General features: G+C 40.0%; 2 protein-coding genes across 2 annotated transcripts in view; both read right to left on the bottom strand.

Moving 5' to 3' along the window:
- LOC307260770 (adapter molecule crk-like) overlaps positions 1–16,442 on the bottom strand; it is a 197,798-nt gene that overhangs the window by 165,721 nt on the left and 15,635 nt on the right. The window lies entirely within an intron of this gene.
- On the bottom strand, positions 3,061–16,139 carry LOC307260791 (14-3-3 protein epsilon). The gene is made up of 6 exons (XM_080041107.1): positions 15,890–16,139; positions 8,792–8,991; positions 8,009–8,115; positions 6,639–6,845; positions 5,526–5,662; positions 3,061–3,373 (listed from the first exon to the last, which is right to left on the bottom strand). Exons 1-6 carry the CDS (start codon positions 15,951–15,953, stop codon positions 3,309–3,311), a joined length of 780 nt encoding a protein of 259 aa, XP_079897233.1. The 5' UTR covers positions 15,954–16,139; the 3' UTR covers positions 3,061–3,308.

Here is a 16,442-nt window from a genome sequence, read left to right as displayed (position 1 = left end):
TGTATTTTCAGCATGCTACAATTGATGTGCATGTATTGGGACATCGGCATACTAAATAGAAGGGAAGTATGGGGATTGGAACGCAGGGAATGTTTGCACTTAAGGAATGTGGTATCTGCAGTATTATTTTTGCTAAAATATCCAAATTACTGTCTTTACCATTTTATTTTTGTGACATTTAATTGTATGTTGTAGTAATGTTTTTTTAAAGGGGTAGTTCAGGATTTTAGACATAGGGCCTTATTCCCAAGTTAGCCTTGGTGTTCTTTATCAGTGGAGACAGTTTTCAACACATTTAAGTGTTCTTTTCCACGTAATACCCCAACTGTAGGCTACTGCTTCCCTCATTTAGTTCTGTGTGAATAGACAGACAGACAGACAGACAGACAGACAGACAGACAGACAGACAGACAGACAGACAGACAGACAGACAGATAGACAGATAGACAGATAGACAGATAGATAGATAGATAGATAGATAGATAGATAGATAGATAGATAGATAGATAGATAGATAGATAGATAGATAGATAGATAGATAGATAGATAGATAGATAGATAGATAGATAGATAGATAGATAGATACTTTATTGATCCAATAGCTGTAGTTTGGTCTGGCTGTGCGAGACTAGCCCTGCGTTCCAAAACCCATACTTCCCTACTATTTAGTATGCCAGAAAAAGATTTAGGATGTCTCATTACATGCTCGTCAATTGTAGTATGCTGAAAATTCATAAATGCCCCCACTAACTCCAATAGCATTTTGCAGTATTCGTCTTTATTGTTGACATAATGAAAAATAAATCTTCCTTATCTGATTTTTTTTTCTCTCCTGTGGCCCTAAAACTCTTCTGTACTTTAGTATGTAGTGTAGTAAACAGAAAAAGTATGTGATTTTGAACCATAGATTTAATGTTTGGAACGCAGAGTAGGCAATGCATAACTATGTAGCTCATGCCGCCCTCTAGTGATTTTAACATCATATTACAACCCCACAATTCGCTTTTCTAATGTGTATTGTGTATTTTAATCTTGCCCCTGTAAAGCACTTTGAATGGCCTTGTGTCTGAATAGTGCTATAGAAATAAACTTGCCTTGCCACAGTAAAATGAAGAGACAACATCTCACACACAAATTAATTTAACTTTTTTTTTCAACTTGAAGTTTAATGTTATTAATGCCATGCTGCGCTTCAGTAAGAATACGATGGTACTCGTAGCTCCAGTGTGAATAATCCAGTAGTACAAATCAGATTCACGTTTTACACACTGAACAAAATGATAGAGAGAATAAGGCTGTGTTGTAAAAGCCCTACTAACGTCCTCCCCTTCCTACATACTCAACCATGTATATACTACATACTGTCTACTTAACCATCGATTGGGTATGCGAGGTTCGTCGGACTGTTTTACACTTAAGTATACAGAAGCAATAAAGAATAAAAAAAAAAAAAAACATCCCCATGCCGAAAGGAAGCAATGCATTGTGGGTCTATCCATACACAAAATTGATCCATTAACAAAATCTTCCCGGAAGTAAGTAGCCTACTCATCCGGGCATTTCTCGCCTACCCAAACCGTCACATACTCAAATTGAAGTCAAAATTAGTATGAGTAGGACGTCAGTAGGGCTTTTAGTATGAGTAGGACGTCAGTAGGGCTTTAAGTATGAGTAGGACGTCAGTAGGACTTTAAGTATTAGTAGGACGTCAGTAGGGCTTTAAGTATGAGTAGGATGTCAGTAGGGCTTTTAGTATGAGTAGGATGTCAGTAGGACTTTTCCAAACACAGCCTAAGAGAAATGAAATGGACAAGGGAAAAACCAGGAAGTAAAAGTTACAGCAGCCTTTAAGATCCCAAACTTTATTTTTTTTTCTATATCTTTCATAATATAGTGCCAATGCAAAAAACTTGCATCACATTACAATCAAAGAGTGTTGAGCATTCTATACCATTCCCCTCACACACACACACACACACACACACACTGTTCTGCTAAAAAGCCATTACCTAACAAATCTATTAGCAAAAAGCGCTACAGCCCCGCCGCACAATACTTGGTTTGAGACTTGGACAAAGAAGACTAAGAAGTTGAGTGATGCTAGGAGAAAAAGCGCGGGACATTCAGCTGTTTGTATGAATTAAAAAATCAAAATTAAACCTACTGATATGTTTAGGCGCAGGTTTGGTTACCGCAAAGTAAACAGGGCACTTAGTTCTTCCTAAAAAGCCTATAACGCATCCCTTTTAAACCTTCCAACACTGCTGGATTGTTCCTCAATTTTTTTTTGCAAAAAATATGAAATGATTTCGAACTGATTTGACTGTAGCATGTATGGACATATTATATATTATTCATAAACACACATACACACATGAAAAGAGTTGAACCGCTAAGTCTTTTTAAGTCTGTTTAAATAAACTCTTGTGTTTGTGTTACAAATACAGGCAAGAGTTCTGTCTTTCTTTCTGTCTGTCTGTCTGTCTGTCTGTCTGTCTGTCTGTCTGTCTGTCTGTCTGTCTGTCTGTCTGTCTGTCTGTCTGTCTGTCTGTCTGCTACTGACGGGCAATACATGATACGGCAGCAAAAGTAAAAACAGTCAACGTGATAAGAGGATATTTTGATTTGAACCTTTTTAATGATACGTACAGGCTTTGCAAAATGAGTCATGATAGAAATAATGTAAAACGCCCCGGGACAGTCCAAATGAAAACTTGGGAGATGACGTGCATATGAGAAAGAATTGGACATACGGATAGAGAGAGACAGAGAGAGAGAGAGAGAGAGACCCTGCGTTCCAAAATCACATACTCTTTCTTTTTACTACACTACATACTAAAGTACAGAAGAGTGTTAGGGCCACAGGAGAGAGAAAAAAAAATCATATAAGGAAGATTTTTTTCTTCATTGTGTCGAGAAAGTCATAAAGAATAAAGACGAATACTCCAAAATGCTACTGGAGTTAGTGAGGCATTTATCTATTTTCAGCATTCTACAATTGACGTTCATGTATTGGGACATCCTAAATCTTTTTCTGGCATACTAAATAGTAGGGAGGTATGGGGATTGGAACGCAGGGAGAGAGACAATGAGAGAGAGAGAGAGAGAGAGAGAGAGACACAGAGATACACTTAGACAGAGAGCGAGAGAGACATACATACAGATAGAGAGACTCAGAGAGAGACAGAGACATACAGATAGAGAGAGAGAGAGACTGTGGCTAGTAGCAGAGAAGTATGGAGGTATGGGAGGAAGAGGAGGGAAGGAGGGATGGAGGAAGAGGAGGGAAGGAGGGATGGTGTAGTTGTTCATTCTGCCGGGGGCTCCTCCTCTGCGTCCTGCAGTGTTGCTGCTTCTTTGTTCTGTTCTTCACCTGATCAGAGAAACACACAAACATGAAGAAGGATGTTAATAACTCTCTGTGTGTGTGTGTGTGTGTGTGTGTGTGTGTGTGTGTGTGTGTGTGTGTGTGTGTGTGTGTGTGTGTGTGTTTTCCACAGACTGTGGCTGTGTTTGAAAAGCCCTACTAACGTCCTACCCATACTAAAAGCCCTACTAACGTCCTACCCATACTAAAAGCCCTACTAACGTCCTACTCTACTCATATTAATTTTGACGTCAATTTGAGTATGTGACGGTTGTGTATGCGAGTTTGTGTATTCGGCGAGAAATGCCCGGATGAGTACTTACTTCCGGGAAGATTTTGTGTATTAATCGATAGGATACGTTTCCTACTCAACCTGCCCCACAATGCATTGCATCTTTTCAAACGACATGGAAGTTTTAATTTTTTTTAAATTCTTTATTGCTTCTGTATACTTCAGTGTAAACGGTCCGACCAACCTCGCATACACAATGGATGGTTAAGTAGACAGTATGTACATGTTGAGTATGTAGGAGGGAGGACGTTAGTAGAGCTTTTCGAACACTGACTGAGTTGCCACACACACACACACACACACACACACACACGGTTCAGATTGAGTGAGTTTTTTTTTTTAGAAATGCCTTGTGAACCTGTAGTGCCACTGGTTGCTAGGTAAGGTTACCATAGAGACAGCACAGCCATCCGTGTAATGAAGAATTAAGAGGCGCCAATGACAAAAGGAAAGGAGAATCCATCAGGGTGGAAATAGAAAAGCGTAGCATTGCTTCGTTAGCTCCGTGGCTAACGTGATATAAATATAAAAACACCACGGGAGATATAGCAGCAGTAGTTTGGATTGGACGTTATTTCACTAACTTCAATAAGTGAAAGTTGACAGGTTTACTAACTGGTCCTATGGTCTTAAAGGTTCAGTAAGCTATATATAAACACTATATAAGTGATCACTGTATGAAAATAGAGCGATTTAGCACGTATATTAACATAAATAAATCGCTTACTTACTACCTTTAAGTGGGGCTGACGTGTAATGTGAAGGAACAGCAAGAATGTTCAGTCTTCTACACTCAACAGAAATATAAACGCAACACTTTTGTTTTTCTCCCATTTTTCATGAGATGGACTTAAAGATCTAAAATTCATTCCAGTTACACAATTGTACCATTTCTCTCAAACATTGTTAACAAATCTGTCTAAATGTGTGATGGTGAGCACTTCTGCTTTGCTGAGATGATCCATCCCACCTCACAGGTGTGCCACATCAAGATGCTGATCTGACATCATGATTAGTGCACAGGCGTGCCTTAGACTGTCCACAATAAAAGGCCACTCTGAAATGTGCAGTTTTGTCTCACAGCAAAATGCCACAGATGCCACAAGCATTGAGGGAGCGTGCAATTGGCATGCTGACAGCAGGAATGTCAACCAGATCTGTTGCTCGTGCATTGAATCTTCATTTCTCCACCATAAGCCGTCTCCAGCAACTTCGCACAGCCATTGAAGAGGAGTGGACCAACATTCCACAGGCCACAATTGACAATCTGATAAACTCTATGCGAAGAAGATGTGTTGCACTGCATGAGGCAAATGGTGGTCACACCAGATACTGACTGGTTCTGAGTCCCCAGACCCCCAATAAAGCAAAAAAATGCACATTTCAGAGTGGCCTTTTATTGTGGACAGTCTAAGGCACACCTGTGCACTAATCATGATGTCAGATCAGCATCTTGATGTGGCACACCTGTGAGGTGGGATGGATTATCTCAGCAAAGCAGAAGTGCTCACTATCACAAATTTAGACAGATTTGTGAACAATGTTTGAGAGAAATGGTACAATTGTGTATCTGGAATGAATTTTAGATCTCCTTCTCATGGAAAATGGGAGCAAAACAAGTGTTGCGTTTATATTTTTGTTGAGTGTAGCTTAAAAATAAATAGATAAAACTTATTTACGTTAAAGGTGGAGTCAGAGATTCTGGAGCATTTATTAACTGTTATGTAATGCTCAGTACATGCTTATTAAGCCATAATTAAGCATTAACTAAGAGTTAATTAATGTACCCTTATTGTAAAGTGTTACCAATTATACAAACAAATGCATGTCTGTCTGTCTGTCTGTGTGTCTGTCTGTGTGTCTCACCGTCTCCCTGCACGTCTGAGGTCCATAGTGTCAAGTTGTCACGTAGCAGCTGCATGATAAGTGTTGAGTCCTTATAGCTTTCCTCGCTCAGTGTGTCCAGCTCTGCGATGGCATTATCAAACGCTACCTTCGCCAACCTGTAGAAAACGTGGGAAAACACAGTTACACACACACACGATAGTGGACCGTTTGGGGTGCAAATGCGACCAATATGTTTTATATATATTTTTTTATAAAGATTATTGTTTGGCATTTTCAAGCTTTATTGGATAGTAAAGAGTTGAAATGGAGAGAGAGAGGCAATACTGTTTGCAACAATAGTCATGCCAATAAAGCTCATTGAATTGAGAGGGGGGATGACCTGCAGTAAAGGTCCACGGGTCAGATTTGAACCTGCGACCACTGCAACGAAGGCCAAAGCCAATATGGTACACGCTCTATCCACTACGCCACCAGAGCTCCCCATATGCGACCAATATTTAATCTGTGGGACCTTAAAAATATATTTGGGATTATCTGCTATCTTCTAGCCTGGAAATCCAGACCCATATAGTCATCAATAGTAATTCCCAACTCAAGGGGCGGCTCCTACTCGTGCATTTCAAATGCCACTGCATGCAGTTGGATAGCACTACGACCAATCAGAGCAATGAACAAGGTGACGTACTGTATTCGTTTAGCGAACAGCGGGATTAACTGTTAAATTAAACTTTTGCTGTGGTCGGTCGGCAAAACAGAACCTTCCTCTTACTTGCGAATGAAAGATTTGAGTGTCGTCTTCCAAATCGTAAAGGGTCGAGGCCAAAGCAGTCTCAAACTCAAACAACATATCCGCAGCCATCTTTGACGTTTACTATCACGGCTTCGACGGCACATGCACGTCACTGTCGTCATCCGGTTACGTCCGCCCCAGAGTACCATACAAAAGCGCTCTGGCGCGCCCTTATCAGATAGAACCAATTGAAATGTGAGCTCAGGATTTCTTGACATATTTAATGAGCTTCAATGGAGAGTGTCCAGACCAACAGAAGTTACACACTATAGCTTTGAAGTAATTATTACCAGTTTAAACGATACAACAGCATAAAATAATTTAAAACAGCAGCACTATACCTGCATGCCCGGTCTGGCGAGTTGAGTATTTCATAATAGAAAACGGAGAAGTTTAGTGCCAGGCCGAGGCGGATGGGGTGCGTGGGAGGGAGTTCTATCATAGCGATGTCACTAGCAGCTTTATACGCCACCAAACTGTTCTCTGCCGCCTCCTTCCTGTCGTTACCCGTCGCAAACTCCGCCAGGTACCGGTGGTAATCTCCCTTCCTGAAACGAGGGACACACACGGATATAAGTTTTCACACATATAGGCATCACAAACACACATGCAGCATCTCACACACACGGGCATCACACACACACACACACACACACACGGATATAAGTTCACACACATATAGGCATCACAGTCACACACACACATTAAAGTCCCAACGAAGAACTTTTCAGTATTTTTTTAAACAGCTTCATTTTTCACTCTGATGATCTTAAATGACCTGTATCAGCGAACGAGACCATCAGTGCAAAGAATGCTGTTTTTATATAGTTAGGAAACACACACACACACACACACACAGATCAGCTTTCACACATGGGCATCACACACACACACACACACACTGTACAATATTTGGGGTTACCTGCCAAAATGAATTACAGTTTACATCAAAAATTTGCTCTTACAGCTACAGTGTGAAATATTTTGGCGCCATCTTGTGGTGAAAGTTCTAGATCGCAACGCTCCCTTGCTACTTGCTAACCCCTCTCGTAATGTATTAAATCAAGTCCATGCCAGAGTGAGTGTATGTCAAGGGGTTACAAGCAATGGATTTAGATTTTGCATTTATTTGCATCGTGATGTTAAAGGTGCAGTGTGTAATATGACATCATCAAGAAAGTTCTACAAAGTTCTAGAATGCAACACTCCCTGGGTAACCCCAACCCTTTAGAATAATAACAGAAGCTACAGTGGCCTTCAAGGACAAGAACAATTCAAAATTTTAAACAATGCACCTGATGACATTCCAACTATGACACTTTCAAGATGGCGGCACTAGGCCTTGGTCCAAAATATGCAGAAATATGGACATATATGAGACCCTTTCTAAGGGAAAAATAAATAATTCAAAACATTGTTTTCAGCTATTATGCACTAAAGTAAATGTACTTATGGATATTATAATTACTTTCTACAAATTCTGCTAGGAAATAAAACCCAAAATTCTACACACTGCAGGTTTAATACCAGAGGGGAATAAAATAGTATAAAAATTATTCCGATACCGTTTTGACTATTACCGAGTCAAATCAACCGACTTTGATACTGTGATACGGACACACATGGACACACACACAGACAGACACACGCACACACACACACACACACACACAGACAGACAGACACGCCCGCACACACACAGGATACGTACATTTTGTAGTAGAAAACCTTAGACTCTCCCGTGGTTGCTGCTAAGATGAGGTGCTTGTCCAGTACATCCAGAATGTCGTTACAGATTGATTTCAGCTCTTTCTCAACCTAAAGACACACACACACACACACACACACACACACGTCAAAATGTTATATAAAAAAATCTAACTTTCATGATTAAAAATATGTAGCTAGTAGCAGTACAAATATACAACCACAGACTGTTTTACAAGCTGTGCATTTCATCCCTGCTTAAAGACCTACTTCACTGGTGGGAATACGAAGGTGTATTGAACTCTGAGATCCTATGTAGTATAAATGTACAACATTTTTAGAAATCGGTTCATCCTAGCCTGAGAAAAGGCAGAAAGAGTGTTTTATGGTCTCACTGTCTAACCTTAAATGTTTTTACCATGTGTGTTGTCACACATGGTAAAATGTAGGGTTACGATTAACAGGACAGCTGGGCCAAGGGAAGACTGAGGGAAGAAAAACCTCATTCATTATATTATAATAGCGTTCCTAATGGGTGAAGTATTCCTTTAAGTTATTGTTTGAAATTATAAATATATGAATATTCATGATTAAAAACCTTATAAAGACACAATCACACTCTGTTTACAATGTTTAAGTGAGCAATAGGCAAGGCAAGGCAAGTTTATTTATATAGCACAATTCAGACACAAGGCCATTCAAAGTGCTTTACAGGGGCAAGATTAAAATACATAATACACATTAGATATATTTGTAACCAGTAGGTAGGTTTGGGTTTGTTACTGACCGTTTTCCTGTATTCTCTGATCATCTTTAGCTTGTCCTCCCCTCCCTTGTTCTCCTCCTTCTGTTCCAAGGAGCTGATGATCCTCCACGAGGCTCTGCGCGCTCCGATCACGTTCTTATAGGCCACGGACAGAAGGTTCCGCTCCTCCACCGTCAGCTCCACGTCCATACTGGCTACCTTCTTCATGGACTCTACCATCTCTACAAGACACAGGGGGGGGGGGAATAAAGATGTTAAGTTACTATAGTCCATACTGGCTACCTTCTTCATGGACTCTACCATCTCTACAAGACACAGGGGGGGGGGGGGGGGAATAAAGATGTTAAGTTACTTTATTAGTCAATGGTTACTTTAAAAAAACCAGGTTCTCAAACATTTAGTCATCTCTGCGTCCATACTGGCTACCTTCTTGATGGACTACAAGACACGGGGGTGGGGGGAGGGAATAAAGACATTAAAGACCGACTTCACCAGTGGAAATATGAAGGTGTATTGAACTCCGAGATCCTATGTAGTATAAATGTGCAAAAATGTATGAAATCGGTTCATCCTAGCCTGAGAAAAGGCAGAAAAAGTGTCACTGTCTTGTTAATCGTAACCCTACATTTTTGGAAAATGTAGGGTTAGGATTAACAGGGCAGCTGGGCCAAGGGAAGGGTGAAGTATTCCTTTAAGTAATAGTCCATACTGGCTACCTTCTTCATGGACTCTACCATCTCTACAAGACACAGGGGGGGTGGGGGGGGGAATAAAGATGTTAAGTTACTTTATTAGTCAATGGTTACTTTACAAAACATTCTTAATTTCTGCAATGTTTGCGCATTAAAATGTCCGCTGTGGGTCATCACCAGTGCAGTGCAAAATATGCAGCATAAAGTTATAACATTCGTCTACGACCGTGATGTTAAATCACCTTCACACAAAGCCTCCGCCCGAGCAAAGCAGCAAGTGGAGCGCTGTGACGGTGAAAATGCCCGGGAGACCTATTGTCGTTCTGAAGGTTTACACACATTATAATAAGAATATGTCTAATTCTTTTTGGCTCCCGTTTGGATTATTATTATTGTCTATGCATATCAGGCTTGAGTAGGCATTTCACAGGTCGTATATGGTGTCAGTCAAAAATATACTCCCTGCGTTCCAATCCCCATACTTCCCTTCTACTTAGTATGCCAGAAAAAGATTTAGGATGTCCCAATACATGCACGTCAATTGTAGTATGCTGAAAATACCTAGATGCCCCACTAACTCCAATAGCATTTTGGAGTATTCGTCTTTATTCTTGACATTTTTCGACATAATGAAAAAAAATCTTCCTTATCTGATTTTTGTCTCTCTCCTGTGGCCCTAAAACTCTTCTGTACTTTAGTATGTAGTGTAGTAAAAAGAAAGAGTATGTGATTTGGAACGCAGGGACTATCTGTCCTGCTAAGACCTCTGTCACAGCAGCCCTGTAGCGGGGGATCAGGCTGTACTGTCATAAATCTACACAGCCAGTCTGACAGGTGTCTCCATTGCTATCTCCTGACCAAATGTACCGCAATCTACCTTTAAATCATGTCCTCACTCACAGGCAAAGAGCAGAGGCTTGACATATTGACCAGGCCTTGTATAAATACACACAACAGGGCTCAAATAAATGTGTGACCGTTTGGAGAGCAGCATATGCGACCAGAATTTAGTCTGTGCCACCTCAAAATACAGCTCTGGAAAAAAAATTAAGAGACCACTCCAAATATTCAGTGGCTCTCGTTTTACTATTTATGTGTTTATGTTGGACTAGAATGAACATTTTGAAAATGTTGTTTGCAGATTTATACTACATGAGGATCTCAGAGTTCATTACACCTTCATATTTCCACCGGTGAAGTAGGTCTTTAAGGATAAGGAAAATAACCAAATCCATCTATACACATGGTTCAATGTCTTAAGAGGTGAATGTGACAGTACATTCGGTTCTTGTAATTTGGGTGAATATTAAAAACCATGTCTTCCAATAAAAGTATTAACATTTTTAGGGGGACAGAGGTAACAGCACATCCATCTTCTTAATTGAAAACGAGCCTCCCCCCTTTCTCCCCCCCCCCCCCCCCACCACTCTCCTTCCATTAACACAGACCTTAAACCACAGTGCAGGGCATTGAAAGGTTTATGTCATCCACTGTATTGAATTAATGGAGTGCCTGGGACATTGCCCAAGTCGAACCCATCACTAATGCCCAGATGCACCACCTATGGACGGACACATTTTGTGGGAAACTGGGCACGGAGCCAGGACGATGAACCAAAGGGCGGATCTAGATACGATGTGATGTCTTAGTCATACCCTGCGTTCCAAATCACATACTTGTTCTTTTTACTACACTACAGTACATACTAAAGTACAGAAGAGTTTTAGAGCCACAGGAGAGAGAGAGAGAGAGAGAAAAATCAGGCAAGGAATTTTTTTTTTTATTATGTTAAGAAATGTCAAGAATAAAAGACGAATACTCCAAAATGCTAATGGAGTTAGTGGGGCATTTATGTATTTTCAGCATACTACAATTGACGTGCATGTATTGGGACATCCGAAATCTTTTTCTGGCATACTAAATAGTAGGGAAGTATGGGTATTGGAACGCAGGGATACTTTCACATTTTACATCTTCAAGGTGATTAAGGAGTATGGTGCGAAAAATGTATATACAGCTCTGGAAAAATATTAAAGAGACCAGTCTGGATTTTTTTCTTAAATCTTCATCTCTACATAACTTATTAAGAATGCTCTTAATGACACAAAATGTATTGGAATTTAGTAGAAATGTTGTCAGTAGTTTATATTATAAAACCAAAATGTTCATTCTACTCAAACATACGGCTATAAATAAATAGTAAAACGAGAGACACTGAAAATTTGGAGTGGTCTCTTAGTTTATTCCAGAGCTGTATACTCCAGGGATGAAATGGCAATAAAAACTATTTAACATTGTTCTTGAAGGCTCAACTCTACTCCGCACTACAAGCTGTTTCCATGGGGATTCACATATAATGGGGAGATAGTTAGTTGCATGATAGTAAAGCATCTGAAAATAGTTATAGGCATAATTATCAATCCAAGATTCCAAATGAAAGATATTGTCATTTAAGTTTAATAAACGTTACAGAATTTCAGTTTCGACGAGGCGGGTGTGCTATAAAAAGCATCCCTCTACGTGACACATTGAGCGTCAGTACTCTGTGGCATATACTCATTTAATTACCGCTCAGAGCTAGACGATGGTATTTGTGTTATTTTTGGGGAGAGATAGCAGATCTGATGCAAGCCAAAAACACAATGCAGCAATGTGTAGTTGATACTAGGATTGAAAGGAATACTTCACCCATACGGAACCGGCGTACTATCATTATAAAATCGCTATTATAATATAATGAATGAGGTTTTTCTTCCCTCAGTCTTCCCTTGGCCCAGCTGTCCTGTTAATCCTAACCCTACATTTTACCATGTGTGATGTCACACATGGGAAAATGTAGGGTGAGACAGTGAGACCATAAAAACACTCGTTCTGCCTTTTCCTCTAGCTAGGATGAACCGATTTCTAAAATGTTTGCAAATGTATACTACATTGATCTCAGAGTTCAATGTCAATACACCTTCATATTTCCACCGGTGAAGTAGGTATTTAAGGCCTATAAACCTCCATAGCACAATAAAACTTGACAGGGTTGTTTATCAATCATAAATTAATATTCCAGCAAATACAACTCCAATGACTTCCTGTATTGGTGAAATCTTATCGCCGTGAGAACAACCTAGTCTGGTATGGACAGGTTGACACACTGTTAACTGTTCATACAACTGTCACTGGCTGTTTTTTACAGCTGTGTGCTTGGGGAGAGGCAGCAAGGCAAACAGAAGGATAGGATACTATGCGACTAAATAGGTGGAGTAGAAACCTCTTGAAAAGCTAAGATAAACCCTGCATTCCAATTCGCATACTTCCCTACTATTTAGTATACCAGAAAAAGATTTAGGATGTCCCAATACATGCAAGTCATAGTATGCTGAAATTAGATTAATGCCCCACTAATTAAGTAGTTTGAGTATTCGCCTTTATTCTTGACATTTCTTGACAAAATGAAAAAAAATCTTCCTTATCTGATTTTTTTTTTCTCTCCTGTGGCCCTACAACTATTCTGTACTTTAGCATGTAGTGTAGTAAAAAATAAAAAGTATGTGATTTGGAACGCAGGGGAAATTACCCTACCTTACCTTCCAACATCGCACAAGTATAGCTCACAAACCGTTACACTGCAGTAACAGATGCAACTTATTGACAGAGATTTATTCATTATTTTAAGACCTACTTCACCGGTGAAAATATGAAGGTGTATTGAACTCTGAGATCCTAATGTAGTTCACTTCAAATGTGCAACATTTTTAGAAATCGGTTCATCCTAGCCTGAGAAAAGGCAGAAAGAGTGTTTTATGGTCTCACTGTCTCGCCCTACATTTTCCCATGTGTGACTTCACACATGGGAAAATGTAGGGTTATAGGATTAACAGGACAGCTGGGCCAAGGGAAGACTGAGGGAAGAAAAACCTCATTCATTATATTATAATAGCGATTTTATAATGATAGAACGCCGGTTCCGTTTCTTTAAGTACATTTCTAGATGAAAATATAGCTGACTAAAAGTTTTTAAAAAAGCGCAATGCTTAAATTTTTCCGGCTGCAGGTTAGATTTAGTACAATCTCAGGAACCTTTGGTTATGGGGCCTTTTGATGGGTATTTATTATCATTAAAATATTCATATAGTGAAAACAATTGGAGTACCATTCAAATTATCATTAACGTTTAAATATGTGGGGCGCTCCGGTGGCGTAGTGGATAGAGCGCGTACCATATTGGCTCCGGCCTTCGTGTCAGTGGTCGTGGGTTCAAATCCGACCCGTGGACCTTTACTGCAGGTCACCCGCCCCCCCCCCCCACTCTCTCTCTCTCTGTCCCCCATTTCAACTCTGTACTGTCTAATAAAGCTTGAAAATGCCAAAAAACTATCTTTAAAAAAAAACATTTAAATATGTAACTGAAAAGGGAGAAAAAAAATGCAAAGGTGAGATGTTTTTTTCAGTTAAAGATATTGTTCCTCAAGAGTCAACTAGTTCATTCTTCCAATGTGTGTGTGTTTTGGGTAGAAATTGACGCAGTGTGTGTGTGTGTGTGTGTGTGTGTGTGTGTGTGTGTGTGTATTGCTGTGTCATGTTAGTCAATAAAAGGATGTGCTGTTGTGAGCAGGTGCCAAAAGGTGTCAAAGCATGTAGTGGCTTAAGCTAGCTCCTTTATCACAAGTATCCCTGCGTTCCAGATCACATACTGTTTCTTTTTAATACACTGCATACTAAAGTACAGAAGAGTTTTAGGGCCACAGGAGAGAAAAAAAAAAATCAGATAAGGAAGTTTTTTTCTTCTTCATTATGTCGAGAAATGTCAAGAATAAAGACAAATACTCCAAAATGCTATTGGAGTTAGTGGGGGCATTTATGTATTTTCAGCATACTACAATTGACATGCATGTATTGGGACATCCTAAATCTTTTTCTGGCATACTAAATAGTATGTAAGTATGGGGATTGGAACTCAGGGTCTGTTTAATGCAACATGCAGGCACTCTGTAGTTACTAAAATGTTTTATTATGTTTATGGTGCAGTGTCCAATTTCGCTCGATCTAGTTTGGATTTCACAGACACTGAATAGTAACAGGTCATTGTCTCTGCAGTAAAGATAATTTATCTAACAAACGTATTGAGCCAAGTAAAAGGCATGCTAAACTCAGGGTTCCCCACAGGTTAAAGCTATAGTGTGTAACGCTGCCATACTGAGAATTACATTAGAGTTTTGTGGAGCTGATAGATAGGCTTAATCAACTTTGTGTCAACTCATTTGTCGATGGCTTGAATGTAACTGAGCTTATATTTTTATGAAAAAGTTACACATTATGGCTTTAAGATCTATTTTTACAAAAACCCAAACTGCCAACAAAAATCACAATACCATGATATAGGCTAAGTTATTTTGTATACCACCTACCACTACTGTACATAAACTTTGCTTTTAGAAGGACTTCCACCCACTTGCCTACAAATAAAAGTTGGCTAACATTGAACTACTTTTGAGCACTGTAGTTTGGTTTATTTGAAGCTATTGTAGGCCTACTTAAGAGATTGTTGTTGTTCTGAGTTTGTACCTTCATGGTTGAATGCACTTAATGGAAGTCGCTTTGGATAAAAGCATCAGCTAAATAAAAATGTAATGTAATGTAGCTAGCGATTGTTGCTAATTCTACATGCCCCGCCCATTTCTATAAAGAGAATCGGTGAACGACCACACCTATCATACAATCAATCAATTGACCCCCCAGGCCATATGGTTATAACCTACGTTTAATATGCTTTACAGTTTTGTAACTTTAAAAACGGCACAAATTAAGCTGTTAAAAACTAAATGGCACTGTTAAATTCAGCCAAACAACATGATATGAAGCACTACAGTTAATCAAATTGTTTTCCCATTTAGGCTAGTTGTTGTAAATTATTTGCTATCTTGGCTCAGCAAAACAGTTGCTAGGGGCGGTAGGTTTGCAGCAGTAACTATGGCAATTTTCGGATCTATTTTTCCTGCTTTAATTATTGCTTGCTTGTTGTTGGAACCAGATAGATTTCAGACGGTTTCAGCCAAGGACCTATTATAAAGAGGTTTCAAAGCCTATAGATGATTCACATAGGGGGGTGCTGCTAGTAATGTTTGACTTATTGTGTGCGTTTGTCTTTATAAATAGCCTGCTTATGAGTTTGGGCTGTTAGAAGAACGGCTAACCAACAGCAACCGCGACAAAGCACGATTTTCTACCTGGCAGTTAACAATCAAATTTAAACGTTTACTGGTTGATTTTTGTCTTATTTCTGATGGGGTGAAAATCTCCGCCATCTTGTTTGCTCCATGTGAATCGCTTTACCTGCGTCTCACGGAGCCCCCTACGCCGGGTTACGGAGGGGGGAAAGCGGGGTTGAGGCGTCCAGCAATGACCGCTAACTTTAAAGGAGCCCCCATTTACTTACCGTCATATCGCTCCGCTTGTTCCGCCAGTTTGGCCTGGTATACTTGGTTTTCCCTTTCCGTCATGGTGCTAGCTTCTCCGGGTGTTTGTGGGGAGAAAGTTCGTAGGAGTCCCCGGTTGTTGGGTTGGACGGGGGGGAAAGAAAAGAGGGAGGATTATTATGATCAAGGGGGGGCTGGATCAGCTTCCACAGCGACCGCTTGAGCTGAACCGACGAAGACCCACCGGTTGGTTGGTGGATAGTAGCACTGCCGTTATTAAAGATGGCGTCGTTGCTCCATCCGGGAAACACACGCACACAGCGGCAGCCCCGTCTCCATCGCTGCTGCTACGCCCACACACACACCCCACACCATGCCAAGAAAGTCCCAAAATAAACCAGGGATGATTGATTCCACTAAATTCAAATCTGAATCTGCAAACTACATTTGTATTTACTCTATATCCTCAAATTGAATCCCTCAACTTTTGAGTACGTTTTTTATTCAGTTGAAGTAACTTTTCCATCCGGCATTTTTATTATATAGCACATTTATTTGAACATTGTAAGTGAG

This window comes from Ammodytes marinus, assembly GCF_949987685.1.
Source record: "Ammodytes marinus genome assembly, chromosome: 14".
In the NCBI taxonomy this organism is placed as follows: domain Eukaryota; kingdom Metazoa; phylum Chordata; class Actinopteri; order Uranoscopiformes; family Ammodytidae; genus Ammodytes; species Ammodytes marinus.
This window is presented reverse-complemented; position numbering and strand designations above follow the sequence as displayed.

Coding starts and splice junctions, on each gene's coding strand:
- LOC307260791 (XM_080041107.1), bottom strand. CDS start 15,953: ATGACGGAAAGGGAAAACCAAGTATACCAGGCCAAACTGGCGGAACAA. Junction 5,663..6,638: donor TCGCCAGACCGGGCATGCAG/GTATAGTGCTGC, acceptor CGTTTTCTACAG/GTTGGCGAAGGTAGCGTTTG. Junction 3,374..5,525: donor CTCAGACGTGCAGGGAGACG/GTGAGACACACA, acceptor TTCTCTGATCAG/GTGAAGAACAGAACAAAGAA.